The sequence below is a fragment of the Gymnoscopelus braueri genome (assembly GCF_963280865.1).
Source record: "Gymnoscopelus braueri genome assembly, chromosome: 3".
Taxonomy (NCBI): Eukaryota; Metazoa; Chordata; class Actinopteri; order Myctophiformes; family Myctophidae; genus Gymnoscopelus; species Gymnoscopelus braueri.
The window spans coordinates 47,453,133-47,480,200 of NC_137612.1; the positions used below are offsets into that span (position 1 = coordinate 47,453,133).

Sequence of the window (27,068 nt, forward strand, 5' to 3'; positions counted from 1 at the left end):
ATATGAATGCATTCAGTGACACGTCGTACCCTGTGGAGGCAACAGGGCAACGTCATCCTGGAAGAGACCACTCCCATCAGGATCGAAATGTTTCATTATGGATAAAGGTAGGTACTCGCATTGACCCTTCCCTCTATAGGGACAAGTGCACCCAAACCATGCCAGTAAATGTCCCCCACAACATAACAGCATAACCGTATTGAGGCTTTCACCTTTTTGGTCCATATCTCTATAGACCATTTGTCTTTGTAATGAGGTGTTTAAGCACTGCACCTACAGTATAAGGAAGAGTTGCTCTTCCGTTTTTTCCTTACATATGGCCATGCTGTATGCTGTAATGTATTCATTGCTATCCAGTGGTGCAGCCCCCCTAAAATTCTGTTAGAATTCTGCTAGAATTGCCCCTACATTATGTGTGCATTGAATGTGTGCATTCGACCAGCATTGGCTGTGTGCATTGGCTGATGTCTTTCCCTTATAGATTGAAATACAAATGTCACCTTAGTCACTGATTCTATTGAAACACTATAGCCAGTAGGGCAGTCTTTAAATCAGAATGTATTGTCATTATACCGAGGTACAGCAAAATTAAAAGCTCAGCTTTAAAGTGTATGGACCACATAGCACAATGTGTGCTCAACAACATTCAACAACAACAACAATTTAACAACCCCCCTCCCCCTCTCTCTCTCTCTCTCTCTCTCTCGCTCGCTCATGTGTGTGTGTGTGTGTGTGTGTGTGTGTGTGTGTGTGTGTGTGTGTGTGTGTGTGTGTGTGTGTGTGTGTGTGTGTGTGTGTGTGTGTGTGTGTGTGTGTGTGTGTGTGTGTGTGTGTGTGTGTGTGTGTGTGTGTGTGTGTGTGTGTGGTACAACTAGTGCAGCTGCACAACTGGAAGAACAGACGCTCCTGTCTCTGATTGGCTAATAACCTCGCACCAACCACCAGTGACTTGTAGTGATTTTACGCACTGAAGGAGAGGCTGTCTGTCTGTTAAACTATGAAATAGCATGGAGACGTTCTACAATAGCGCGGATTTATTAAAGAACTTCTGAGTCAGAGGAGATCGAGGTGAAGAAACCAAAGGAAACCTATCATGATGAGCTACTACCGTACATCGCACATGGCATGATCATCAGGATTAACGACGAAGGAACTTATTTAATGAACTAAATGGACTTTCTCAGACTAGAGGAAACGATTCCCATGTCAAGCAGGTTTCTGCACCATCGTTATGCCAGTTTAAACATTAATCAATCAGTGTATTTGATCGAGGATGATTCATTCCCCTATCAATGTGTTGGGTCTCTGCGTCTTGCTGCCATGGTTTCTCCATCACACCTGTGCTCAGACCGAGGAAGGTAAGATCGGATCGGATCGTATTCGTATAGACCCGTCTTGTAGGCTGGAAGAAGTACTCTTATGTTTTACTTAAGTAAAAGTATCAATACTGCAATGTAGAAATGCTCTGTTACAAGTAAAATTCCAGTATTCAAAATGATGCCAATACAAATCTTTTGGAAATAACAGATTGGCTATTTTCAAATGGCCAATCTGATATAGGGCTGAAGTGGTTAATGTGTGTTTTCTAATAATAATCTAAATCTGTAAAGTAACTTGTCAAATAACTGTAGTGAAGTAAAAAGTACAATATTTGCCTGCTCTGAGATGTAGTTGAGTAGAAGTAAAAGTAGGCCCTATTGAAAATTGGAAATACTGAAGAAAGTAAAACAATACCTCAAAATTGTACTGAAGTACAGTAGTTGAGTAAATGTACTTAGCTACTTTACACCACTGGCTACAGGACCCTATGCCTGTTTTCTGGCTTTTCTCCGTAGGTTAATTTAGCCCATTTAGTTTACAATAAGCCATCTCCTAAAATGGATAGGCTTATATGTTTATAATGTTCTTAATCACACTGACCACGCAAATGAACCTGCTAATAAGGCACTAATCATGTAAGCTACCTTCATGCATCAGTTAATGTAAGCTCCATGCATCAGTACAGTCCCTATAAAGAGGGGAAAAAACCTGTTCTAGAACTTCGAGAACTTGTTTGCTGTGAGTCCCAGGGCTGTGTATACTTTAGGATGTCAATTGTCTGCCTCTGTTGTGATAGCACAATCCATCTCCATGTCTTTTTTTCTAACGAGAAATTCATATTATTTAAAGACACATTTCCCCTCATCAGTTGTAGCTACTCTGATCAGCACTGCACCAATACACCTGCTGTCCATTTTCTTTTTCATTGGAGAGCAGGTCTATCTGTGGCAATATGTGTGCAAATCTTTGAATATATATATATATATATATATATATATATATATATATATATATATATATATATATATATATATATATATATATATATATATATATATATATATATATATATATATATATATATATATATATATATATAATTATTATAATATAATCACATAATTATTATTATTATTATTTTTTTAAAGCGAACATTTTTAACTCAAATCTTTGCTTCTGGGGGTCCCTGGAACAACATATTTTGAGATGGGGGTCCGCGGCTAAATACATATCATTTTGGGGTCCTTGACATGAAAAAGTTTGAGAACCACTGATATTATAGCAACATAAGTTTAAAAAAAAACTGTTGGGTTTAGAAGACATTTGTAGAATCCCCAGAAGCAAAGAAAATGCTTTTCGCTTTAAAAACTATATATTCAAAGATTTGCTCAAATTGTTCACGATTTTTCAAAAATAGCAGATCTACAAGCTTGTAGATCTGCTATTTTCGAATAGCCAAAGAAATCTAAAAATTCTTTCCCGGTCTAAATGGGTTAAAAAGTCAAGTCAAGTCAAGGCTTTTGCTTTATCCCCACATTGAAACATTACACAGAGAACAACATCTATCTTCAAATGTAATGAAGGGCAGTACTGTATGTGTGCAGAGAGAGAGAGTTGTTGTGATTTGAATCTGACTTGGTGAACCTTGGCCCCCTGCAGTCACTTGGCAGTAGGAAAATAAGGTGGTGCTCAGTTCGAGAAAAACAATGTCAGGTGATGGAGTTCAGGTATTGCAACTCAGGTGTGACTGGAATCAGTTCAGGGAAGTAGTGAGATAAATAAACATGTTGACCTGACCAGTGGTTCAAAGTAACTGAGTAGATTTACTCAAGTACTTTACTTGAATATTTCCATTTTTATGATACTTTATACTTTTACCAAACTACGTCTCAGATTATTTTACATTTTAGTCACTAGTTAATTTATAGATTTATTTTACTAATAAAAAAACAACAACAGAAGAACAACAAAATAGCCAATTATAGATCTGCTAGTTTTCAAATTGGGAAAACTTCTGAGTACTTTTACTTTGGTACTGTAAGTATTTGTATGCCAATACTTTGAATCCAGGCCTTTTACTTAAATCTGAGCACTATTTCCACCACTGATGTCAACAAACCAAGATCAAGGATTGTATGTTCAAATTTCTAAAGAGCAACAAATCAACACAATCATCATCTTTTTTTCTAAACACAATTAATGTTTAAGCATATGCTTTTTATATTGCATTGCTGCAAAATGAGGAGCAGTATACCTTTATAGCTCACTTTGCAGTAAGTACAAGAGCCCAATCACCAGGCCAAAATCTTGGTTGTGACACAGCTTTCTTGGTAGATGAGAAAACAGATCAAGCATCATTAAAAACGACAAATTCACTTATCCCCTCCACTGGCATTCAGACCATACAGTACCTTATGAGTGAATTCTACTCAATACCTTGAATGCACAATAGCTTTAAAATATTTGTTATAACTCATTTGTTTATAACATCTGATTGTTAGAAAGTTCAAGTCCAAATAAGAAAAACTCCATGTCCGAGTCAAGTCCAAGTCACAGACAGTTGAGTCCAAGTCAAGTCATATGTCATGGGTTACTGGGACTCAAGACAAACTTGAGTCCATGTCCTGGACTCAGGTACTACATATTGACCGTGCACTTGTTGCGACATAAACATGCATTTGTTTACTGCCACTCTTGTCTGTGGACAATGCATCCATGTTAACTGATGTAAAATGCTACTATTTTCAATAGTTTCATTTTCAGTTAGAGCTTTGCAGTGGTGCAAAGTAACTAAGTATATTTGCTCAACTGTACTTAAGTAAAATGTTGAGGTATTTTTACTTTACTGGAGTAATTCCAATTTTCAGTACTTTTACTTCCAGTCCACTACACCTAAGAGGCTAATATTATACTTTTACTCCACTGCAATTATTTAAAAACTTGTGTAACTAGTTACACAAGTTACACTAGTTACACAAGTTACACTAGTTATACAAGTAACTTGTTTACAAGTTACTTTGTAGATTTTGATTATTATTACAAAAGAGTAACATACATTACCCACTACAGCCAGCCCTACATGATTTCGGCCATTTGGAAATAGCAGATCTACAAGCTCGAGCTTGTAGATCTGCAATTTTCAAAAGATTTTTTATGCATTTGATACATTTGAAAACTTGTGAAATGGGGCATTCTGCGTAATGAGTACTTTCTACTTTTGGTACTTTAAGCACATTTTGATACCAATACTTTTGTACTTTTCCTCAAGTAAATTTTTAATTCCGAACTTTTACTTATTTCTACATTGCAGTATTGATACTTTTACTTAAGTAAAAAATGTGAGTGCTTTTTCCACCACTGATTCTCAGTTGGAGTTTTGAGTGGTAGGTAGTAGCGGTATCAATGCAGAAACAGAAATGGACCACAAGGTGGGGTTCAAAATGCCACTTTGAAACGCTTGAAACAAACAACATTGTGGAATTAGTCTCCTTTCAAAGGAAAACAGTTTGTACCAAGTTGGTAATTGCTTCTTTGACTATGGCTTTACAGGTGTGGCTTCTGTTCAGAGCAAAGGATGCGTCAAAACGCAAATATGCTGTCGCTCCAGTTTTGAAAACATGTCGCATGATGTTGAGCAAAAAGGCTTTCTCTGTCAGCCAAAGTAAAGTATAAGTGGAAAATAAGGAAGCGGTTCTGAGCACAAGGAAGGACAAGGAGAGAGCAGGAATAACGCTCCGATTCATGAAGTACTGTATGTGCAGCTGTAAGCCATGAAAAGGAAATGATACAGGTGCTCAGGTGTCTGTCTTTGTGCTTACCTCTGTGTGTGTGTGTATGGCTGTGTGTGTGCTTGCGCGTGGTGTGCGCGCGTGCACATGCAGTAGTGAGTCAGAGGTATGCGGTAATCTCTTGCCACCCTGTGCCAAGTTTCTGTTTACCTCCAATGTTCGTCTGTACTGCTTTATTGAACTTGTTTATCTCCTCCCTCCCTCCATTCTTTTCTCTCTTCTTGAGCGTGAAACCTTGGTAACAACAACTGAATGGAAATGACAGCAAAACCCGATCCCCGTCCACCTATACTGTGTAATATTTTCTGCACGCGCGTGTGTTGGGTTACACTTTAATATAGGTAACAATAACACCATTCATTCACCCCAGAGTTCATGTGTACAGTATGGCAGAAACACGATGTGAGAAAGCAGAGCGGAGTGTAGCGGCTGAATGATTATGAGGCTGGCATGATGACATAGTAAATGTAAAGACTGAGAGCAAATAAAGACAGAAAGAGACAGATAGTTAGAGAGTCATGGGGGGGGGGGGGGTATGGCGGGTCAGAGAGGCCACAACAGACTTGTTTTGTGTGTGTGTATGTGTGTTAAAATTGCAAGTGGGTTTTTTGAGTGTGTGTATGTCAGTGTTTGTGTGTGGGCTCCCTATTAACCCTCCAACCAATTCCATTTTCTTTGTATAATCTGTTTGCCATGACAGTGCCCCTTTGAGAGAGAAAACCCACTCATCCCAGCCCACAGCTGCACCATGCGTATTGTCAATGTGGCCACTATACCATTCACATACACACATGCATGTGTGTGTATCCTTGTTAGAGACCCTTAAAGGTCCATTTGTACACTCTCACAGTTAAATTGACACCCAGGATTTTGACTGTGCGTATACATATTGTTGCTTTCAAGTTATTTGTTGTTTTACGTTGAACTACTTAAACACTATAATAATGCTTTGTTGACCGGGGTCCCCCAGTGGTAATACTTGGTGGTCCCTCAACACTAATGTCTTTGGCGAAAATTGCTGACCAGCTCACGACACGCTGAGTTAGATGCAATGTGTTCTTCTGAGCTTGTAGATCTGCTATTTCCGCCGAAGGTTTGCCTATATTACTATACATGCCCAAAATAGGGATGCTAGGGTTTATGTGGTTAATATTGATTCTCTAGTGTGAAACGTACTTGTATGCATTGTGGGTGTCGTCGTGCATTGAACCCTAGTGTACATGTGCAGGTGTTGAGTATTTCCCAACAGGTAATTCAACTCAAGTAACAGCCCAAGCAATCCACTGATAGCAGTGACCTGCTTTCAGGGTTTCACTTAGATAAAGAAGGTTGCTTCTTGTGCAATCAACCTAATTTCGGTCAGATGGCTTTTCTAATAATGAGCAAATATCACTGAACGTTCACTGAACTCTAAAGAGTAATCTGGAGACTTATTTAGCTCTTTGCGGGAGCTTACGGTAATAGCAACAGTGTCTTCTCTTATCCCATTCAATCCGGGGAAGCATCTCTGTCATTTTAGATTTCTTTGGGCTATTCAAAAAGATCAGATATACAAGCTTGTAGCGCGGCACTCGGTGCCACGCTACGAAGCTTGTAGATCTGATCTTTTTGAATGGTCAAAGTATAAAATAATGGTTATAGCTACAATCTAAAATGATACCGATGCGTTCCCGGATTGAAGGGGTTATAGTAGCTCACATCTAGGGATCAAGTGCTTACCAATGTCCCTGGTTCTTGCAGACACACTTGGCTGTGCCATAAAAGGATCATATATCTGTGTCTCTTCATATTTAACTCCTGAACCTTGACTTTGTCACAAACACAATAAAGTGTGTGTTATCTGAGCTTTATGGGGGGGGTAATGCGTACCCATTGCACTGTTGTTCCTTTCAATCACATCTCTCCACACTCACTTGCTGCGTGTTTAATGTGCGGGTTCAAGAATGCGGCCGTTTTTTATGCGCTTTGTTGCTGATGTCGTTGTCGGGGCAGCACTGGGGGTCAGGAGGTCGAGTCTTATTCGGGCAGTTCCTGGTTTGATCTCCAGGTGCTCCTGGCTTGGTGCTGTAGAAGTGACCTTGAAGTTGAACAAGACTGAATCCCATGCTCCGGATGAGCAGGCTGGCGCCTTGCATGGTTGTGTGTGAGAAAGTGTGAATGAAATGCACATTGTACTCAATTCACCTCCACAGTAAATTCCTCAGCATTCATTTTACTCTGAAACTATCGACTTCTTTCCTAACCATTATCCTAACGATTAATCTTTCAGTTAATCATAATTTTTTCTTCATATAGCAATGATTAACCACTAAAGCGTTATTATTATTATTCTTCATTGCACAACGGTGTCATGCAAAAGTAGGGATAAGATATTATTTCTCTGAGAGTGTGCAAAATAAATGCAACCAAATGGACCTTTGTAACTCTCTGGGTCCTTTTAATTCCATTTGTACGTTAAATCAACACTGAGGATTTTGCGATGTATGGATTGCAAGATAACTTTGAAGTCAACGGTTATCATGAATGCCCTTCTTCAGTCCCCTTCCTTCCCTCCATTTTCTTTCAGTCTTTTCATCTCTCTCTCTCTCTCTCTCTCTCTCTCTCTCTCTCTCTCTCTCTCTCTCCCTCTGTCGCTGTCTCTCTCTCTCTGAGATTTGAATAGCAAAGCAGTCACTTGGTTCCAGTGACACATAGTGACTGAACACCTACAGTCTATAAACAAGGCCCTGTATGTTTGTCCCAGAGAACGGCATGCCCTGCCTGTATAGCTACAATTCTTAGCTTGTTTCACTCTGTTACAATACGTTCATTGATATTGTGAAAACAGGGCAAAGCAGCTTGTAGAAAATTTAAGTTGCTAAATCAATCCATCCATTTTAGAGGAAAATACTACCAAAATGTGCTTTTTTTTAAGAAAGAAAGAAAAAAAGAAAGAAAACAGATTCTGCTTTCACATGCATGACTACATGTACATACATGGAAAACTATCTTGATACATGATTAGAAGATTTCTTAACTGATTTAAGCAAATCTGTGTTAGAAAAAAAAATCATTTTCATGTAGTGGATCTCATTTTGAAATGAAACTCTTCATACATCAATGCTGCCATAATAATAATAATAATAATAATAATAATAGTAACAATAATAAACTTAAACTGTATGTTGCATAGCACTTTTCAAATGCAGAGTTAAAATGAAATAAATTGCACATTTAGGATTAAGCATTAAAAGTAACTTTGCAAAAATGCGAAGGGATTTAAAACAAGGCACCGACTCAGTGAGCCTGATCTCAGGCAGGGCATTCCAAAGTGTAGGAGCTCTATTTGCAAAAGGCTGGTCTCCTTTTGCTTTTGTTATGAGTTGTTTAAAAGGAAATCTGTATGGTGTATTTCAGTAAAGTTGGTCTACACTACTGTATATCTGTTGTAATCTTCCCCTTTTGCTCATCACAGTTTTATAGGTGGTATGCATTTCTTTCATTTCTTTTGATACTAGACCATTGCATTTGTGTGTGTCTCACCTGCACACATTAATCATTGGTTCACATCATTTAGTTTTTTTAATCAAAAACCCCTAAAGCAAACTCTTTCTCCATCTGCATATTATCGAATGTTTTACTTTTTTAAAGGATCCCTGGCTAATAAGCCAAATATGCCTTCATACATTATAATTCTCCTCTATAACTAGAATGTAAAAAATGTAAAAAATATTTTATTTATTTTAGAAATAGTCTTTCACTCAATAGGGACAATGCCCGTCACAAGTTGATGATGTAATTTGCCCATGTGTGGTCTAGCCCTATGGAATTTATGGAATGCATGTGAAAATAAAAAACAACTTAAAGGGATACTTCACTTTAGGGCCGGGGACACATTTAAAAAAAATATTAAAAATAAATGAAAAAAATTATGGAAAATTCATGGCCCCCTCACGCATTAGAGTGTCCTACTAATGTGTGAGGGGGCCATGAATTTTCCATAACTTTTTTCATTTATTTTTAATATTTTTTTTAAATGTGTCCCCGGCCCGAGAGTGAAGTATCCCTTTAATACTTCCTAAGGTATCAAATCAATATTTGAAATTTTTTTTTTGCACATGCGTTCCATAAATTCCATAGGCCTAGACCACACTTGGACAAATTACATCATCAACTTGTGACGGGCATTGCCCCTCTTGAGTAAAAGATGAACTATTTCTAAAATAAATAAAAATATTTAAGGTGGCATATTTGACTTATTACCCAGGGATCCTTTTAACACTCTCTGCTTATTCACCGTATATGCAACAAATATTAAAATGTTAATATGTAAACAACAAGACATAACAATACAGAACCTTGACCTTGAAACCTTAAAACAAAGCTGTTACATTTGTACACGTTCTCTCAGAGTTAAAGGAGCACGTCACCCATTTTCAACCTCATGTTCATATAATTGGTCCTCACTAATGATCATTATAAGGTGTACTTGCTCTGCGTCTCAGAGGTGGTCTGGGGACAGTTCGGAAACCTGCCCACCAATGACATCATCGATGGGGATTCCAAGCTAATAGAAACTTCAGCCTTATTATTCCTGCAAAGTTAGCATGCTGAAATAAGAATCCATTGTGCTTGCATTAATACTAGCCCTGGTTCAGAGCGTTAGTGAGTTCCCTCTAACGCCCTGGAAGACCCCTCGCTCTGCGCTTGTACAAGGAATTCCACCGCCCTGCGAGTGCTCAACAGTAGTGAAAATAAACAAAACCATTTAGTTACTCACCGAAGCAAATGCTGTTTTGTGTTGTTGAAAGTCTATTCTCGGAGGTGGGAAGCCTCTCAGCACCCCACCTACTCTGTAAAATACACTTTTTAGGCAGAAAATAAAATATGTCAGCGAGACGGAAATTATTTGTATTTACTCCACAGTGCCCTCTACAGATCTGGAGGATTTGAACTTACCATTAACCAAAATCTGTAGAGGCTTCCCACCTCCGAGAATAGACTTTCAATAACACAAAACAGCCTTTGCTTCGGTGAGTAGCGAAATGGTTTTGTTTATTTTCACTACTCTTGAGCACTCGCAGGGCAGTGGAATTCCTTGTACAAGCGCAGAGCGAGGGGTCTTCCAGGGCATTAGAGGGAACTCACTAACGCTCTGAACCAGGGCTACATTAATACCAATTAAAGGTTTGAAATCTTGTTTGAAATGTCCAAATCTGCCTTCTGAACTGTCCACAATCTTCCCGTGAGACACAGAATGAGTAGACAGAAATGGTGCCATCTTATAATGAGCATTAGTTGGACCAATTATATGAAGATAGGTTGAAAATGGGCTAACTGCTCCTTTAAATGAACTCTCAGAACATTACAGAAGGTGTAATGTTGCACTGTGGTCATTAATGTGAACCGTTTTCTCTTTACCAGTTAAAGGAGTATGTACCGGTACCCAGAATGCTCTGAGTGTGACAGGAAGTTCAGAGATGCAGTACAATCTAATGAAGGAGAGATACACAGACTGTGAGATCGTAATGGGGAACCTGGAGATTACAATGATGGAGCACTCGAGAAACTTCACATTCCTACAGGTGAGGAGTCAGCAGGAACACTTGTATAAATGTAATAATTATTTCAGACAGAAGTCCATAGCACATAAAGGTAACATAAGATAACACAAGAGACATACAACATGGGGGAAAGATAAAACACATTTAAAAAAGTAAAATAGTGCTATAAAGAACTATTATAGGAATTGCAAGAATGAATGTATTGCAACTCCTTCCTTTGGGCACGCAGAGCAACGTGTCCCATTCATTCACACACTGCACTCATACTGACAGCGCAACATAACACACACACCTGTTCCTTATTGTCTCTAATCAAACCCCCCCCCCCACCCCCACTCTCTTAAAGAGCCCATGGTGAATTATGCCCCAAGACAGTCACTACAATATTAGCCTGAGGCTACGAGCTCAATCCATGGTCTTGAAGGGCGGACCCAAACACAGCCGCCCGGATTTGTCCGTGGCTTCCTATTGCTTCACCAATCTATGTCCCCGCCTCCCCTCCCCTCCCCCCCTCGGCCTGTGCACGGAGCACGCTGACGTCACCAAATTTAGAGCGACGCCCCTCTGCACTCTGATTGGTTAGGAGATAACAAGGTCCAAGACCATCGTTCCTGCATGGCTCCCCCAGGCTTTTTTTCTTTTGTAACAAAAAAAAAAGCCTGGGTTTCCGAGGCTACTACAATATTGAATGGAATCCTACCTAATCAGCAGCAGGCTGCTGAGCCAGTGCTTGTGAAGCCTGGACGTGAGCCGATAACAGCTCTTCACTGGGTTTGTTAGAGCCGCTATGCTGTTATTAGACACATCCAGGCGGCAGGCGCTGCATAAAATTGTGCATCAGTTGCCTCAACAGTGCCTCACAGGTGGGTATACCAACAGCAGTAAACAACTGACTGGCTATATGCCAGCTGGGAACGCCTCATGGCATCATTGTATGCCGCTCTGAGCCTCTGCAAGCTTTTCACTCTGTAAGAGGACCATAAATGACCCGTACATAGGGTGGTGACATGCTCTGAACAGTGGACATTTTACATTTACAGAACACAAAATGTCCTTAAAAGCATGTTGGCCTGGGCATATATTTTGTGACACTGTCGTTGGATGTCACTGTCATCCCTGAGATCCTCTGAGAGGATATGTCCATGATATTTTAATTCCCTAGACAAACCCAGAGCAGCATTTGAGAGATAGTACACTGGAAAAGTGGATTTCCTGTCCAACCATAATGCTACTTTTTTGGGGCATTATATGTAATTTCATGTTCTTTGCCATACTGTGAGCATATCCTCAACTATTACAACCCCGCAGTATATGGGTTAAGTATGACTATGTCACCTGCATACTGTACATGAGGTGATTGACAACTCCTTTAGAGCATAGATGCATACATCTGTACTGTAAACCAAATCTATTATCAGTAGTTAAAATACATTTGCATCCTGGTTAAAAGGACTCTTTCCAGCACTTTTGCCCAGCCTATGTGTCGAAGTTTACCTGACTTATAGACACTTAACCCCTAACAGCTCACCCGTGCACTCATGAAAGCCATCTGAGCAGAGCAGCCATCAGCATGGGTGAAGCTATAAAAGCAGTTTGCCCTTTCCCGGGGACCAGCAGATACTCCTGTATCATAACAAACAAATTAACGTAGAGCCTAGGAGGAATAATGTACAAGTATGGTTATTTCAGACTTCCCTGAGGCACACAGAAAAACTAAAACAAGCTTGTTTCTTATCACTGTCTCCATTGGGTGATGTCACTGTCTGCTGTGTACAATGAGCTCCCTCATGTTCCCTTGAAAAACACTTTACTCTATTACACACTGTTGAACAGCCTCTGTGATTAATGGAACAACCAAGACAAACGTTTGTTGCCAGGGTGTGATATCAGTTAATAACAAATAGGCGTAGCAAAGATTATCGTGTTTCAAGCTAGAGTGACTCTCAGGAAGCTTACGTACCCATTATGGAAAAAGAAAAACATCGGACTGCCACTGTATACAGTATGTTTACTATGCAAAAAAAAAAGTTTTTTATTGAAATAGAGTTTACACACACACACACACACACACACACACACACACACACACACACACACACACACACACACACACACACACACACACACACACACATTGGTTTGCTGTTAAGCGTGGTTTATACTTGCAGTTGCAGTGCAGTGCGACAGGTTGTTACTGTAGCTTGTTGACCTGCCATTTTCGGTGCTCAACACTGTTATATAAGTGTAACGTTAGTGGTAGTGGTGCAATCTCCATTCACTCCCATCGCCTATCTCTCTGCTCCACTTCAGTCTATCAGAGAGGTGACAGGTTACATCCTGATCGCTATCAACCAGTTCAGCCGCCTCCCCCTGGACCACCTGCGTGTCATCAGGGGAAACACGCTGTATGATGGCCGCTTCGCCTTGGCTGTGCTGGTCAACTATCAGAAGGATGGACAACAAGGACTGCAGGAACTGGGCCTCACACACCTTACAGGTGAACACACGCACACACACACACACACACACACACACACGCACACACACTAGGGCATTCACCGAATAGTCGAATATTCGAATATTCGAATATCAAACCGACTATTCGACTATCAAACCACTATTCGATTATTCTATAAAAAAAAATTAAATAAAAAGAAACTTTTTTTTTGTGATTTTATTTATTTATTTATTTTTTTGTGACTTTTCTACAGCAGACACGCAGCTGTGAGCTCTGGTGTGACGTCAACTCGCATTCCTTGAGTCGAGTCATCAATGCCATTGAAAAAAAAATGTTTTTAATTACATTTTTTATAATCAAACCGATTAATCGAATATTCGAATACTTATAGGTCGAATAATTCGAATGCTAAAGATCACTATTCGTGAATGCCCTAACACACACACACACACACACACACACACACACACACACACACACACACACACACAAACACAAACACACACGCACACGCACACACATGTCACATACTCACAACCCGCTTGTCTTCCTTCGTAGACAGGATGGTAATAAAAATTGGCAGACATAAACACAAAATGTTTTGCGTACGCAGTAAAATAAGATTTTGCTTTGTAGTGTAGTGTAGTTTTTATTGGCATGTTTTCAACATTCCGCCCCCCCTCCTACCTCATGGAATGTGTGAGGGTGTTTTTTTTATGTGGGAGAATGGAACTATGAGCACTATGCTGCCGTTGATGGCTGTTAGTGTTGCCACACCCTCATGGAGCTGCCTCACCCACACACACCTGTCATCAGGAGGAGTCACAGAATGTCTTTGAATGGATGCAGATGATGGGAAGTACCTGGGTCTTCTCGTGTGTTTTTTTGTGATTAACTGTAACATAACGTACTCAAGACCCATTCAGTCCGGGAACGCATCTGTGTGTCATTTTAGATTTTAGCTATAATCATTATTTTATACTTTGGCCATTCAAAAATAGCACATCTACAAGCTCAGAGCTTGTAGATGTGCTATTAAAAAAAAAATCTTGAATACATGTTTTTTTTTAAAACAGCATTTTTAACACAAATCTTTGCGTTTGGGCGGTCCCTGGAACAAAATATTTATAGATGGTGGGGGGGGGGGGGGTCCGCGGCCAAATACATATCATTTTGGGAGGTCCTTGACATGAAAAGGTTTTAGAACCACTGATAGAACATATTTTGTTCCAAAGATTTGAGTTACAAATGTTCACTTATATATATACGTTAAAATATATATATTCAAAGATTTGCGCACATTTTCACGATTTTTCCAAAATAGCAGATCTACAAGCTCATAGCGCGGCACTCGGTGCCGCACCATGAGCTTGTATATCTGCTATTTTTGAACAGCCAAAGCATAAAATAATGGCTATAGCTAAAATCTAAAGTGACACAGATGCGTTCACGATCTTTTAAGGGTTAAAACATACCTTCAAATATCAAATTACGTTTCACATGGCGACTCACCTGAGTTTGGGAACCACTGCCATAGAGTACCGAGTGATAATGCTTATTGTATCATGAAGACATATGCCATGATATTGTGAATGTAACCTGTACCTTTATTATTTGTGTCCTTGTATGCTCTCCTTGGACATGAATAAATAGTTAAAATGTGTGTGTGTGTGTGTGTGTGTGTGTGTGTGTGTGTGTGTGTGTGTGTTTGTGTGTGTGTGTGTGTGTGTGTGTGTGTGTGTGTGTGTGTGTGTGTGTGTGTGTGTGTGTGTGTGTGTGTGTGTGTGTGTGTGTGTGTGTGTGTGTGTGTGTGTACATGTTTACAGAGATACTGGAGGGAGGGGTCCAGATCATCCAGAATAAATTCCTGAGCTATGGCCCTCAGGTCAACTGGCTGGACATAGTGAAGGATGGCTCATCAGAGGTTATCATTAATGAAAATGGACCTGAGGGTGAGTGGAGGCATTATAGTAATGAGACATTGTATCATATATCCATGTCTGTATATTACACAGTAATGGACACATCCATTTCTAAACTCAGAGTTACATTAACACATGAGGATTGTACTGTGTCCATTTCAGACTTATGATATAATAATAATCTTATAAAGGTGTGGAAATATATTCAGAGATGATGATGATGATGGTTAATTTTCAGAGCGTTGCAATGAGATGTGCAAGGGTGTTCCATGTTGGGGGCCAGAGAGTGACGCGTGCCAGATCTGTAAGTCATATCGACACATCGCCTCTTTAAATGGTTTCAACCTTCTGTGTCCACCTGCCGAGTCTCTAACGCTGTCCCCCTCTCTCGTAGTGACCAAGACCGTGTGTGCTCCTCAGTGCAACGGACGCTGCTTTGGAGGAAGCCCCAGTGAGTGTTGTCACATAGAGTGTGCAGGAGGCTGCACTGGACCATTGGATACAGGCTGCTTTGTGAGTATATAGGCTAAAATCATAAAATCATAAAATCATAAAATCATAAAAATCATACAAAGAAACCGAGCAATAACGTATTTACTGTATGGTTTGTACGACGTGGTATTCTTTGCGCAGGCTTGCAGGAACTTCAACAACTCAGGCTCCTGCGTGCCTCAGTGTCCACAGACCCTCATCTATAACAAGCACACGTTCAAGTTGGAGCCCAACCCCAGTGCCAAGTACCAGTATGGCCCATTCTGTGTGACCCAGTGCCCTGGTGAGGAGTCCCCTCGCAATGATACCTCACATGGGTCGCATCCGTATACAAATGAGGCTTCAGTATTGAATTAAAAACCCTGCTGTATTTGTCTTGTCGTCCTCTTTTCACAGCTAACTTTGTGGTGGATGGCAGCTCATGTGTGAGGAGCTGCCCTTCTGATAAGAAGGAAGTGGAGAAGAAAGGAGGGAAAAGATGTGAGCCCTGTGGAGGGCTCTGTCCAAAAGGTACTCCTAAGGAATTCAACCATTTGAGGTTCAGTGTGGTTATCATTAGGGATGAAATAGTTAATCGATTTATTTACTAATCGATTTAATTGATTATAAAACAAAAAGCTAATCAATTTTAATAAACAATTATCGATTTTATGGGGTGTTTGGGGTATTTGTCATTTTTTTACTTTTTTCAACATAAAAAAGAAACTGAAACTCGCAGATCTACAAGATTATAAAAAAAATCTATTCGAATTTGTTCGTATCGGTTCGTTGATAAATACAAAAATCCAATTAATTATAAAAAAAACGTACTTATTATTATTATTATAAACGTATTATATAAACGTACGATTATTCAATTAATTGAAAAATGTTTCGATAGAATAATCGCTAAGAAGATAATTGAAAGTTGTTGCCCTAGTTATCACGACGTAGGCTGACAACCCCCCCCCCCCCCCTTCTCATTCCTCCTATCCTCCTCCTCCCAGCTTGCCAGGGCACAACAGCAGGATCTAGCAACAGACAGACTATTGATGCCCGCAATATCGACAGCTTCATCAACTGCACCAAGATCCAGGGGAGCTTGCATTTCCTGGTCACTGGAATCAAAGGGTGAGCAATGCACCGGCTTTACTGAACCATGTGATGTTTTGAATGAGTTTGCTTCTATTTCTCTTTATTAGCAAATGGTTGACTGACAGCATGTTACTATGGTTATAATGTTATGACAATATTTTGCGTTTTTTATTTTCGTCAGAAGTCCTTATTTGTTACTTTCAAAATTCTGTCTATTGATAGAGATGCATACAACAGCATTCCAGCTCTGGATCCAGATAAACTGAAAATCTTCAACACTGTGCGGGAGATTACAGGTGTGTGTGTGTGTGTGTGTGGGGGGGGGGGGGTTGTATGTTTGTCCATGTGTGTGCCATTTTATTTTAGACATTCTTTTTTATAAGTAGATGTTTTATATGTACTGTATGTTACTGTATTTCAACCTAAACAAACTGGATACATTGGAAATGTCTTTTTGCAGATATTCTAAGCATCCAGTCATGGCCTGAGAACATGTCTGATCTGTCAGTCTTCTCCAACCTGCAAACAATTCAAGGCAGAACACTTTATAGGTGAGCTCTCGTTAGTTTTTGTTTTTTAAATATTTATTGTGTTTCCTTTATGTAATAGCCGTTCACTGCATCTCATGTCACCATCTGTACTTAACCACATTGTAGACTAGAACTAGCTCAGTGGTTCTCAAACTTCTTCATAACGACCCCCAAATTAGTATGTGTTTGGCCGTGGACCCCCATCTGAAAAGATTCTGTGCCAGAGACATGTTTTTTGCTGTTAAAATGTTTAAAAAAATATTCCTATTACTATACTTTTAAAACAAAAGCAGATCTACAAGGTACAAGCGTGGCATTGTGTGCTTGTATTGGCTATTTTCAAATATATATAGAGTTAAAATGGTTAAACTGATTTTGATACTATATTAAATCATTTTCCTGGGGGTCCCTGGACCCCACTTTGAGAACCACTGGACCAGATGTCCATGTCATATGTCATCATCCCTGTCTCATAACCCTTAACATGTGTCCTCTCTCTGTCTCTGTTTGATCCCATTTAGAGGAGTGAGCTCTAAAAGGTACAGTCATGTGTTTTCACTCGTGCTGATGTCTGATCACATTTCATACGGAACAGTTTGGCTGAATGACAATTATTTATTGCCTTCTTTAATATGCATGCTAATATGCAACAATTAACTGGCAACACTGGCAACAATTAACTGTTGCCAGTTACCATAGTCTGTAGAAACAACAACATTTACAATCCATAGAGAGAGAAAATACCCCTGTCTGCCTGTTTAGGCCTTTCTTGGTGTTCCTTCAATTCCCATGATGCATTTCACATGTAATAATAATAATAATAATAAACTTTATTTGTATAGCACCTTTCATGACATGAAATGCAGCTCAAAGTGCTTTACAGAGCAAGAATACAATTACAGTTAGAACCAATTTAACAATAAAGCAAACAAAAATAAAATAAAATAAAAGCAAAGGCTCGTTCTCAGTATACAATTGCAGATAATAAAATGCAGTGGCCCTCGCCACTACAACACAACTAGAATGTAGTGGCTTATCTATGCACAACTACAACACAAATGGATATAACTTAAATGTAGTGGCCACTGTCCTCTACAACACAGCTAAAGAAATATCCACACTTCACACAATTGCCAATATTACATGTGTACCTTGTGTACCTTAGTAATATATCTTCACACAATTGTCAATATTACACCTTAGTAATATATTTTCACCATGTTTACCACGTGTGGACTAGCCCAGGGGATCTGCTAACTTATCACATCCAAACCACACACCGTACACCCCTGAGAATGATATCGGGGTTATACAAGATATATAGACTAAACATAGACAAAAGGATCTGCCCTGGAGGGTCCACCACGTGTCGACGTGCCCCAGAGGATAATTCACTAAATCCTCCGGATGGAGTTATCAGACTCTTATCTTTTAACTACCGTGACTCTCTCTTCCACTCACACAAAACAAAAGCAAAGGCATAAAACAACATTAAAATAGGGAATCCAAATGTACTGTAAGCATCGGCCTGGCACATACTTATGGTCTATGGCCATCATTACAACCACCTGATTTACAGTATTGTTTGAGGTCAATATTTCTATTTATTTTGTAACATTGCTGCGGATAACGTCAGCCACTGAAGATAGTGGATAAAAAAACAGGAATTAAGGGTGGTCGTTTTCCCATTTACAGATTTTGTAACAGGACATCACTGGGGTAAACTTTTCAGCACAGCTTCGGCAGCAGTAATGGAATGTTACAAGAAATATAGAGAGAAAATGATGAAAATTGTGACAGGGTCCCTTTAAGTGCTGGGGTATATTGACTCAAGCATTGGTGGTGGGTTTTCTCATGTAAATGGTATGTATGGTATGTAGCCTATCTAGCTGTGACTGATTGGGATCTGAGTAAACACTGGGTTAATTGGTTATATTTTAAACACAGACACAATCACTCTTGCTATTTAGTAAACCATATGAGAATAAGCTTCTTTCATTTAATCGACACCTGTACCTTTTAATGCCACTATACTCACTCCCTGCGTTTTCAGGGGTTACGCTCTGATGGTGGTGAAGATTCCATCTCTCACCTCCCTGGGGCTACGATCACTACGCACGATCTACGATGGCAATATCTATGTCTCTGGAAACAAATTGCTGTGCTACCATGACACCGTCAACTGGACACGCATTTTTAGCGACAGCACCCGCCCTCAGCGACGTCCGAAGAACACCGATGTCAAGGAGAATCGACCACATAGCCAGTGTGGTAAGTCAGGTTGAACGCAACATTATGGTTAGACTCACACGTCAGTCTCTAAATGCTTCACTCAACTAGAGACTGAGGACAATCTCCCTTTGGTGGAAACAAATAGACAAAAAAAAAGAAACTGCATTGTAGAATCAATCCACTGTCTTCATATTGGGGCGGTGATACGATTGGTTTCCAAAGCACTATAGGCGTAAGTTTGTTAGCAGCCGTTCTGGCTTTAGTTAGAGCAACTACCTTGCATTTAGATGTCCCCAGACATATCAGTAGCTTTGTGGTTTGAGTGTCTGCCCTGAGATTCGGGGTCGGGGTTCAATCCCCTGGCCGGGTCATACCAAAAACTATAAAATGGTACCCAGTGCCACCCGGCTTGGCATTTAGCATTAAAGGTTGAATTGGTAGTATAGTAGCATCGTGTCCAGGGGGTGTACTTGTACATCATGGCTGGGGGATGTACGGCCTCACGCTACAGAAACAGGAGATAGGCTCCCGCCCTGTGGGCCAAATGGTTTAGGAACCGTTGGTTCCAGAGGCTTCTTACTTACTACTAGACATATCAGTAGGTGTGGCAATGCAAGACTTGGTGTCGCACAGTGACAATAGTAAATCTGAAAGCTCACGCATCACGCTACAACACATTGAGAGCTTGTAGATCTGCTCTTTTCGGTGAGCGACACGATGCACAACTAAGTATAACTCGGGCTTGATGTTCAAATGTAGTCATCAGTCCTCATCAGCTTTGGTGTCATGGTGTGTGTAGTTGCAGAAGGTCATGTGTGTGACCCGCTATGCTCCTCTGATGGCTGTTGGGGTGCTGGACCGGACCAGTGTCTGTCCTGTAAGAATTACAGCCGAGGAGGAACCTGCGTGCACCAGTGCATGTTCTACACCGGGTCAGTCTTCAAAACTTAACAATTATAAGACTGTGTTCTGTTTTATGTAGCCTATATATTTTTTTTCATTTTCTGTACATTGGCTTCCGCTGAAGTTTGATTATGTCTCTGCCTGTCTGTGTGTTTATCCAGGGAGAGCCGTGAGTTTGCCACTGCAGAGGGCGAGTGTAAGCCCTGTCACACCGAGTGTGCAGTACAAGAGGGAAAAGTGACCTGCAACGGGCCGGTATGTGCCTCACCTTCACCCTCCAGCTAACTGACGCCATTAGTTTGACAGACTGACTACCAGGTTGAAAACCAAGGCAGTGCAAACAAGAGTCAGGTTCTTCAAGCCCAGTGCATTGTTACAACAGGAGTATTGCTGCCACCTTGTGGCAATATGTCAGACACAGCCCTTTTTTTCTCCTTTTTTGTATGTGTGAAAATAGTGAAGATAACCATTTTGGGATATTGTTTTAGAAAATCTTTGAAACTTTGAAACACCTATACAGTAATGACATGCCCAACATAGAGACCTCAGGTTGAAAGGGGTTAAGTTATACAGCACAGACAGATGAATTATTACATAACCCCAGGCTTATAAGAAGTCAAATCTGGCCTAAGGCACAGTAATTCATTCTTTCTTTCTCTTAATCTTTCTTTCCTTTGTTCCTATCTAACACTGTTCTTCCCCCTGTCTGCAGGGAGCAGATGAATGTGCGGCGTGTGCCAGTCTCAGAGACGGTCCACACTGTGTGTCCTCTTGTCCCCAGGGAGTGATGGGAGGGGAGGGAATTATATTCAAATACCCCAACAAACAACAGCGCTGCGAACCCTGCCACGCCAACTGTACCCAGGGGTAAGGGAGGAGTGTGTGTGTGTGTGTGTGTGTGTGTGTGTGTGTGTGTGTGTGTGTGTGTGTGTGTGTGTGTGTGTGTGTGTGTGTGTGTGTGTGTGTTAGTTTATAGGTCATTTTCATCAGATTTGTATCTACAATGTGTGTAATGAAAGTATGTGCCTGTATGTGTGTTTTGAATTAACCTTTTTTTCCCCTGTATTTTGCATTCAGATGCTCAGGCCCAGGAATCAGGGACTGTGGGCCCGCCAGATCCACATCGGGGTAAAGACCCTCCTTTCACACAGATTATCAATGAAAAAATGTATTCACATTGACATTGCAATAAATAACTAACAAAGTATCAATTGCCGATATTTATACATCTCTTGTTTTGTCTCCATCCAGCCAAACTACAGGCATAGTAATCGGAGCGATTGCGTTTCTCTTTGTTGGATTTTCCATCTTTGCTTTGGTTATTCTGTACCGCCGAGGTCTGACTATCCGTCGCAAACGAGCCATGAGGAGATACATGGCGAGTGGAGAAGTAAGTCAGAGTCTCTTTGCATGTCATTATGCTGCAGTCAGTGTTTAAACTGGGTTTGTATTAGCATGTTCTCTTTTACACCTTTATAGAGCTTTGAGCCACTGGACCCGAGTGAGAAAGGAGCCAAAGTTCATGCTCGGATCCTGAAGCCTTCAGAGCTGCGTAAGATCAAGCTGCTGGGGAATGGAATCTTTGGCTCTGTCCATAAGGTACCGTCTGATATCAACAGTTGCCTTGCCTGTACAATGCTCCTCTCATTTTGACACATTTCAAGAAGTCATACAAAATGTCACCTCACTCACAGGGCATTTGGATTCCTGAAGGAGATACAGTGAAGCTTCCTGTAGCCATAAAGATTATTCATGATCGCACCGGGCGGCAGACCTTCCATGAGGTTACAGATGTGAGAGAACCACCCCCTAAATTCACATTTAATAGTTATTCAACCCTTTTCTTTTCCTCATTTAAATAGTATATATGCTTTTTTTGCTTCCGCCTACTACAGCACATGTTAGCCATAGGCAGCCTGGACCATACCCATGTAGTCAGGATCTTAGGCATCTGCCCGGGTGCCAGTCTGCAACTTGTCACCCAACTCAGCACACAGGGCTCTTTGCTGGAGCACATTCGGAAGCGCAGAAACTTCCTCAGCCCCCAGAGGCTGCTCAACTGGTGTGTGCAGATTGCAAAGGTAAAACACTAACACTGAGGATGTTACTGTGTGTATGCATATTGTTTTAATATGCACATTGACGGTGTTAAACCCTGACATTCATCCTTCATGTTCCTGTCAGGGCATGTATTACTTGGAGGAGAATAGAATGGTGCACAGGAATCTGGCAGCCAGAAATGTGCTCCTGAAGAATGATTACATCGTCCAGATCTCAGACTATGGCATTCCAGACCTGCTTTACCCCGATGAAAAGAAATACTTTTACAACGAGGTCAAGGTGTGTATTTTACTAATAAAGATATGGTTTATCATGTTAGGCACGATACTTCAGCCAAAAGATCAAGGTCCATTGAGAGTCTTTGTCATGGATTCTTGATCTTAAGTTATTTATTTACTGTGTGTTAATGCTATCACTAAAATTATTATTTGAAAATATATATATTTTAGACCCCAATCAAATGGATGGCTTTGGAGAGCATCTTGTTTCGCAGATACACACATCAAAGTGATGTCTGGAGCTATGGTGAGTTTTGTGCTGATGTTCTCATTGTCCTTACGCATCTCAGAATCAGAATCAACTTTATTGTCACATGATCATGATAGCATAAGACCAGTAGATATAATATGTACTTGGTTACACATGCAAAAGTGGTAACACATTGGTAGGGTCCACATAGCGGCAGGTGTATACATGATTAGACATAAGGTGCAAAAAAGAATAGAGTCCATACAGAGGAATATATCCACATGAAGGGAGGGGAAAAATGTCAATTTCAAGTAAAAAGTTCCAGTTGACAGGCCAGCTTGGTGGAGGCAGTGATCAGGTCTTGTTCAGCAGTCTGATGGTAGCCGGGTGGAAACTGTTCACTGTGCCGATATCAGTGCATCCCTAGTTATTTCACCCATAAAACTCCAAAAATATATCTATCCTCATTTAGGCGTGACAATATGGGAGATGATGTCATATGGGGCGGAGCCGTACGCAGCAATGCGCCCTCAGGAAGTTCCCGATGTACTGGAGAAAGGTGAACGCCTGGCGCAGCCTCAGATCTGCACTATCGATGTCTACATGGTCATGGTCAAGTGTAAGTGCCCCTCCCTCCTACATTGTCCTCTATTCAGCTGTCACTGTAAATAACACCAACTGCGTGCATAGGGGTTAAAGGTGTTAACTACAGGAGCCCACAGTAGGCTACACTGTACGCCTTCTTTCACATTTAATTTTTATATATTAGTTTCTGAAACGTTCTTTTCTATTGGCTGAAACAACTCCATGGTGTTGATGGTCAATCTATGACTCTTTATTCCAGGTTGGATGATTGATGAGAATGTCCGTCCAACCTTCAAGGAACTGGCTAGCGAGTTTACCAGAATGGCCAGAGACCCGCCCCGCTATCTTGTAATCAAAGTAAGGCATCAGCACATTATGTAATTATTCATTTTCATGAACAGAAGCTAAGCTAATATTCTGGGGGAACATTAGCCGTGAGCTTGTAGATCGGCTATTTTCGGCAAAGAGATCTGTGGTAGTTTACTTTAATCTTGTCCTCTAGGGGGAGTGCAGCGCACAAGAGCCAGCCCCAGATGAGCACCAGCAGCGGAGTGTGGACCTGGATGACCTGGATGGTGACCTGGAGGACCAGAACGAACAAGGACTGGAGGATGGCATGACCACCTCTCCTCAGAGTCCTCACTACCTGACGCCGTCCAGGAGCCTGTCTCGCCTCTCTAGAATGGACAGTCACAGAGTAGGACTTCTGAGTTACTACTGTACATCATCTTAATGTTGCCACGTTAAGAAAGAGAACAATGACTTGTTTCTATTAAGGTTTAACCTTGTGACAATGTCCTCCTCTGTCTCTACCTTTCTCATTTTTCTTCTTCCAAAAGGTGGTTCTTACACCAAGTCTGGCTGGATACCTACCTATGACCCCAGGTGTTGATAACCCAGGACAGGTGTGTGGTTTGAGATAAGATGGGTGAAGGGAAGACACAATACACAATAAATCCTATATAGTATGTCATACAGACTAGACTACAGTCAGTTTCCAGCTGGCTTATAAAGCCTTTTAAATTAAGCCACATGTTTCGGAAAGCGCATTATAAATAAAGTTTACTATTTATCAAAATGTATCCCCATTTGTATGTACTGTAGATCCATTTTCCTTATTCAATGTTTATAAACAATGACAAGCCATTTGAAAAGAATCAATAATACATCCTAACACATCATACAGTAAAGGCCTTTGCAGACAGGGTGCGATTTTTTGGACAATATCTTTTTTTTTAAAGAACACATGGTTCTCTATGACCTCATGCACACCGGCTCCGAATTTGCCGTGCGGCAAGTGGCTGCGGCGGTGCGTTATTTCTTTCAATCTAACCCAGTTCGATTCGTGCGTCATTTCGCATGCGGTTAAAACTGCTGGTTAAATCTTACCCTGTCTGCAAAGGCCTTAAGTGTGTGTCAATCCTTTTCCCTAATGCACATTTGCTTCCTTTCCTTAGCACTCGTGGCACTCACGTTCCCGGCTCAACTCGGCGCGGACCGTGTCCGAGAGCTCGGAGGGACGTGGCACGGTGGTGGAGCTGGAGATGAGCGAGGACCTGTCGCTGACGGGGAGCCCCAGGAGAAAGCATCACCGTGAGGACAGTGCCTACATGTCCCAGAGGGACAGCATGTCCGGTGGGCCGTCCGAGACTCCGTCCCCAGACATGGAGGAGGACGACCTGAACGGATACGTGCTCCCCGGAGACAGCCCAGAGAGAGGTGACACAGTGACTCACATGCAGTGTGCCTTTAACCACGTTATAGCCAAAAAGTTTAGGAAAGTTTCAAATATATATATATATATATATATATATATGTATATATCTACAATCTCACAATGCATCGCATCACGACGCATTGTGAGCTTGTAGATCAGCTATTTTCATTATTCGTCCTACGCCGAATATAGGGCTTCAGTATAGTTAAAATCAGATACATGTTTGAATGTCGTTATCATCTCATCTGGTCCTGACCAAACTTTACTCTTTAGAAAACCTGCTCTGCTGTGTCACAACCTGAGATTGTAGAATGGACACCAAATTTCAGAGTCACAGTCATTTATATGAGGCTCTAAGGTAGCAGCAGGTTCACAATCTTGACCCTTACTAACTTTAGTTTAGTAAGTAAACCTTGTCCAAAACTGTTACTTTTAAGGAAATGGAAAAAAGAACCTGTGTTCCAATTTAGTTATTATAATAGTCACAAGCTCTTGTTAATACCTTTAATTGGTTAAATATTGATGAAACCCACAGACACACTTTATCACTTTCACTTTCAAAAATTCTCAATACGGAAAATAGCTGATCTACAATTTGGAGATACAAGGTTTCCGCCCGACAGTGACGATATTATATATAATATAATATACTTTATCAAACTCTTCATTTATTTTCTTGTTTTTTTCTAGAAACCCTGCTGTCCAGCTCCTACGCCACTATGTCTCATGACAGGCTCATATCCAAGGCCCACTCACCGGGACCCTCGAACGACCCGGACGAGGAAGACTACGAGTATATGAACAAACAGGCATGTGCAGCATCTCTCCAAACCAGACACAACAGCCATCCCAGAGACAACACTCCCTGGCTGAAGATGAGCAAGAGACACAGCTCCTCTCCGTCTGTACTAGACGATAGGGGAGGGGACAACGGCACAGATCACGCCTCGGTTTCAGAGCCACAGGCGTCTCGCGACGTGGAATATGAATACATGGACATCAGAGGATCTGAGTCGGAGGAGAACAGTCCCCCGACACAGGACGCCCCTCACCCAACGACAGCGATCCATAACGGGATCAATGGAGAGACGGAGGAGGACGACGACTACATGGAGAACGATGCCTATCAGTACACAAACAGACAACCGAAGCTACGACAGGCTCTCCAAGACAGAAAGGGCCTGAAGGTTCAGGGGAGGAGAGAAGACGATGCGTGTGAGTATGAGGAGATGGACTCCCTCGCCGTTCCAGAAGCTGGGGAGGCGGTGGAGTATCAGAATATACAGGGTGAGGAAGATGGGGCAGCGGGAGGCACGGAGGTGCGGGCATCTGGTTTGGACCCCTATGTCAAAGTGCAGGCTGGAGTTGGAGTTGGGGACCCGCGTGGCAGAGATAGATCTTTTGACAATCCAGATTACTGGCATAGCAGGATGTTCCTGAAGGAAAATGCTGTGCATACATAAACTGTCGTTTGGAGTTGGGAATGCAGTTGCATCATGTAGCCTCTCTATCTTCCCTATGAAATGTGTAAATGAAGGACTGTGGAAGGTGTAGCGTTCCTGAAAAGTAACCGATCAAAAGTCATCTTTAGGCTCGATTTATGCTTCCTTGGACCATGGCAGCAGAGCATAAATTAAGCATTATACTGTAGCCTATGACTCAAGTTACAAAATAAGTCAACGTGTGAATCTTACAACTTTATTGTCTGTTACAAGCTGAAAGTATATTTTTAGACATAAGTACATAAGACGTAAGCGCTGAGTATTTTCAGAAATAATGGCACTGAATGTTGGGGACAGTAATAGAAATGGCCAGAATACAAGCTCTGTATTTTTATGTTTACTTATTGAAATGAACAAATTTCTTGTTTTTGTTTTTTAAAGCAATTTAATTGTTTCTATACTTTGTTGATGATTTATCTGCACAATAAAATAAAATTGAATGTTTTGAAAACAATTGTAGTTTATTTAACTGA

At 40.9% G+C, this 27,068-nt stretch overlaps 1 protein-coding gene across 1 annotated transcript; it reads left to right on the forward strand.

Moving 5' to 3' along the window:
* The first annotated feature begins 995 nt into the window (after positions 1–995).
* Positions 996–27,068, forward strand: erbb3a (erb-b2 receptor tyrosine kinase 3a). The gene is made up of 29 exons (XM_080423266.1): positions 996–1,358; positions 10,512–10,672; positions 12,962–13,148; positions 14,936–15,061; positions 15,270–15,335; positions 15,426–15,544; positions 15,665–15,806; positions 15,920–16,033; positions 16,510–16,633; positions 16,820–16,893; positions 17,058–17,148; positions 17,649–17,666; positions 19,181–19,398; positions 20,159–20,291; positions 20,424–20,517; positions 20,975–21,129; positions 21,340–21,390; positions 21,514–21,652; positions 21,742–21,861; positions 21,957–22,055; positions 22,158–22,343; positions 22,447–22,602; positions 22,773–22,848; positions 23,264–23,410; positions 23,636–23,733; positions 23,879–24,073; positions 24,216–24,281; positions 24,834–25,095; positions 25,784–27,068. The coding sequence occupies exons 1-29, from the start codon at positions 1,274–1,276 to the stop codon at positions 26,554–26,556; spliced, it is 4,275 nt and encodes a 1,424-aa protein (XP_080279392.1). The 5' UTR covers positions 996–1,273; the 3' UTR covers positions 26,557–27,068.